Source organism: Hylobates moloch, unplaced genomic scaffold (assembly GCF_009828535.3).
Source record: "Hylobates moloch isolate HMO894 unplaced genomic scaffold, HMol_V3 SCAFFOLD_7, whole genome shotgun sequence".
NCBI classification, from domain to species: Eukaryota; Metazoa; Chordata; class Mammalia; order Primates; family Hylobatidae; genus Hylobates; species Hylobates moloch.
Genome location: NW_026652282.1, coordinates 13,610,435 through 13,613,827, shown reverse-complemented (window position 1 = coordinate 13,613,827; position 3,393 = coordinate 13,610,435). Strand labels below are relative to the sequence as shown.

Sequence of the window (3,393 nt, the reverse complement as noted above, 5' to 3'; positions counted from 1 at the left end):
TCTCTATTCCCCTTTTGGCCTTGCAGCCAGCTTTCTCCTCCCCCGCTCAGGGGCTACGAAGTTCCTGAGCAGAGCAGGGCTCAGGTAAGCAGGCCCAGGGTAGTTCAGCCCTGCTCTCTCCAGCTCCGCTAGCTTGGGGTGGGGTCGCCCTGGGACCCCTGCAGGTGACAAAAATGACTCAGCAGGGGCCGGGCCTGGGATGAGAAAGAACGCCAGTGCAGGAACAAAATCCCCTGACGCACGAAGAGGCCGCAAACCATCATCTTAAGGACCCAAACATCGAACAAATTAAAATGTAACTGTAAATCGGCTTCGGCCCGCCGGCGGCCTGTGCCGCCACAGGCTGCATGCACATTTAGCCTAACAGGGCGGCCCGGAGGCTTTTGCAGGCAGAAAACGCCCGCAGCCTCTCCAAAAGGTCTCCTCCGTCTGAGATCAGCCCCACCTCGGCCCGACCGGGCCCCAGGAAAGGCCAGTCGGTTGGAGGAGAACATTTCAGGGGTGCAGAGAATTGCATGTCCGTGATTATCAGGGAGACTTTGAAGGCACAGTAATCTCTCGAGAACAGGAACCATTTTCCCCTCTTGCTCTGAGATTTTGCTTGGCTAAGCTGCGGCAGCCTCCCTGCCCCCCTCTCACCCCCACCACCGCTGCCGCTACAAGCAACCACGCCCCGCGGGCCCCAAGGCTCGCCGCCCCGGGGCTCACGGCCCCCGCTCAGCCGGCCAGCCGCGCCTCCATCCGCCCCGCCCTCGCGCGCCCCTACCCGCCCCGCCCCCTCGGGCCCTCATCTGCCCCGCCCCCGCGCGCCCCATCCGCCCCCGCGGCCGGCCCTAGGGGCGCCGGGCCAGCCCTCACGCCTGCGCATCGCCAACTTCCTGCCGCGGCACGCTCCGCCCACCCCGAGAAGCCCGCCTCCGAACGCCGCGTGAAACCCGCCCGCCGCGCATCATTGGTCGCAGTGCCGGAGCCGTTGGCTCCCAGACCCGCCTCTCCGCCTCCTCTCACTTTTCCCAAGGCGGATGCGCCTGCGCTCAGCTGCCTGGGCGGGCTGGGAGGCGCGGGTTGAAAAGTCTCGTTCCAAGTTTGGAGAGAGAGAGAAGAGCGCCTCAGACCTCGGTACCCGCGAGCGGGGAGGAGGCAGGAAAGAAGGACGCGGCGTCTGGGGAGCACCCAGGCAGCAAGACGGGGCCCGGGCTTTCGACAGCGGGGAGTGTGACGCGCTTGGGAAAGGCAGGAGCGCCAGCGGTCGGGCTGCTCTTGGCTAACGAGGGGAGTCCGAGGCGGCGGCGAGGGGCGAACGACCCGACGCAAGATGGCGAGTAAAGAGAGTAAGAGGCCCTGCGGGGCGGCGCGCGCCAGGGCCGCGGGGGGCGGCGGGCGCGCGAGGCCGCGGCACGCGCCGGCGAAAGGCGCGAATTGGCGTGCGGAGCAGGGGGCGGGGCCGGGCGCGAGGCTGGGCGCGCGCCTCGAGGGGCCTGCGCGGGACGGGACCGCCGCGCCGAGGGCTCCGAGCACTTCCGGAGCCGGGCGCGGGGCCGAGGGCTGGGCCCCCCTCTTCCCTTCCCTCCTCCAGCGGCTGCGCTCCCTCCGGCGCCCTCGGCCCCGGGGCGGAGGCGGCCGCCGCCGCCGGGATGGGAGCGCCGCGGCTCCTTCTACGCGCGCGCGCGTTGATCGCCTCGGGGTCGCGGCCCTTGTCCGGGGGTTGCTGGAGCCCTCAGGCCTATGGCTGCCGAGGCGGGCGTCGTGGGAGCTGGGGCCTTCCCTGATGGGGATTGGAGAGACCAGGCCTGTGGGCTTCTGCTACACGTGCATTTGTCTTCCCGACTGGGTCGCGCAGCCCCTGTACGTACAGGTCGTCATCTTAGAACAGGTGCGAACAGCTGTAACAGGGTAAACAATTTCCGTGTCCGTGTAATTGACTACCCAACAGGGTGTACGCAGCGGGTATTGATCTCAATGGAAAAAATAGGCTTCCTGATTGTTAGTATTTTCTCCATCTTCTGGAAGAGCAGTTAGTTGTCCGTGTCCAAATTAGAGGTAAAAGGAAAGAGTACATGAGGTGTGGCCATCTTGAGGTGACCTCCAGTTTCTCACTTTGATCCATCTCAGCCACTTAATCGTGTGGGCTTTCTCCAAATTTCAGTGTTTGAAGATACTGTGGAGGAGCGTGTCATCAATGAAGAATATAAAATCTGGAAGAAGAATACACCGTTTCTATATGACCTGGTTATGACCCATGCTCTTCAGTGGCCCAGTCTTACCGTTCAGTGGCTTCCTGAAGTGACTAAGTAAGGGTTTCTGGCAACTTTTATTTTGTTTAAATTTAACTGTCGTTCTGAATTTCCTAGTTTTGGCGTTTTATGCATAGAACATAAGTATGTAATCAGCCCTTGCATGAGGTGGCAGGTGGTTTTTATTTTCAAAAGTGGAGGAAACACTGAATATATTTGACATTTCCTGGGCTTGAATGTAGAGCGGCATCTCTCTGGGCCCAAACTAATGGGTTTCTTTAAAACTTTATTGAAAAATAGAATATTTACGGAAAAGTTCACACATCGTAAGTGTTGTATGGCTTGATAAATTTTTACAAAGTGAACACATGTAACAGTCACCCAAGATAAATACATTTTAAATGGTAAAGGGGAAAAGACCTTGTCAACAATTGACCAAAGAAAAGATGTTATCGTAGGCTTATGGAATACACTTTGAGATTGCTGTTAGTCTGCATAAGAGTATTCTTTTCTGTTAGATCTGTAGTTTCTCTGGTAATAATTGCTGGCATTTATTGAGCACTCAGAACAGGGCCTGGCACATCTGAAGAATCTACGTCCTGTTGTTTGTTGTAATCCTCATAATAGTACTATGCTGTAGGTACTTTTCATCATCCTTGTTTTACTGATAAGGGAACTGGGAGTGAGCGTTTAAGTGCCGTCCCAAGATCACACAGCTGGTCCCTGCATTAGACTACCTTTCTCATTCACTTGCACCTTTTCTAGTAGGAACTTGACCATGTACTTTTAAAGTGTGTTAAATATGGGGCCAGGCACAGTGGCTTATACTCCTGTAATCCTAGTGCTTTGGAAGGTTAGCTTGAGCTCAGGAGTTCAAGGCTGCAGTGAGCCATGATTGTGCCACTGCATTCCAGCTTAGCCAACAGAGTGAGACCCTGTCTCCCAAAGAAAAAAAAAACAAAAAAGCATCTTAAATTTGGGTGTTGCGGGCATATAATTTAAAGAGGATTAAATGAAACTCTAACCTAAAAAGAGGATTTTGCAACAAGTTATAAAAATAATAAGCTAATTTTGGCTGGGCGCGGTGGCTCACGCCTGTAATCCTAGCACTTTGGGAGGCCGAGGCAGGCGGATTGCCTGAGCTCAGGAGTTCAAAACC

The 3,393-nt window shown here is 56.4% G+C and overlaps 1 protein-coding gene across 3 annotated transcripts in view; it reads left to right on the top strand.

The window, feature by feature from the left end:
- Positions 1–1,005: 1,005 nt before the first annotated feature.
- The window catches only part of RBBP7 (RB binding protein 7, chromatin remodeling factor), a 30,536-nt gene continuing 28,148 nt past the window's right edge, over positions 1,006–3,393 (top strand). Inside the window, exons 1-2 of one of the 3 annotated variants that reach the window (XM_032756638.2) lie at positions 1,006–1,331; positions 2,147–2,291. In XM_032756638.2, coding sequence (XP_032612529.1) covers positions 1,316–1,331; positions 2,147–2,291 — 161 coding nt within the window. In that variant the 5' untranslated portion in view covers positions 1,006–1,315. Of the gene's footprint in view, positions 1,332–1,504; positions 1,874–2,146; positions 2,292–3,393 lie in introns of those variants that run through there. The other 2 variants (XM_032756636.2, XM_032756637.2) reach the window with 2 other exon arrangements.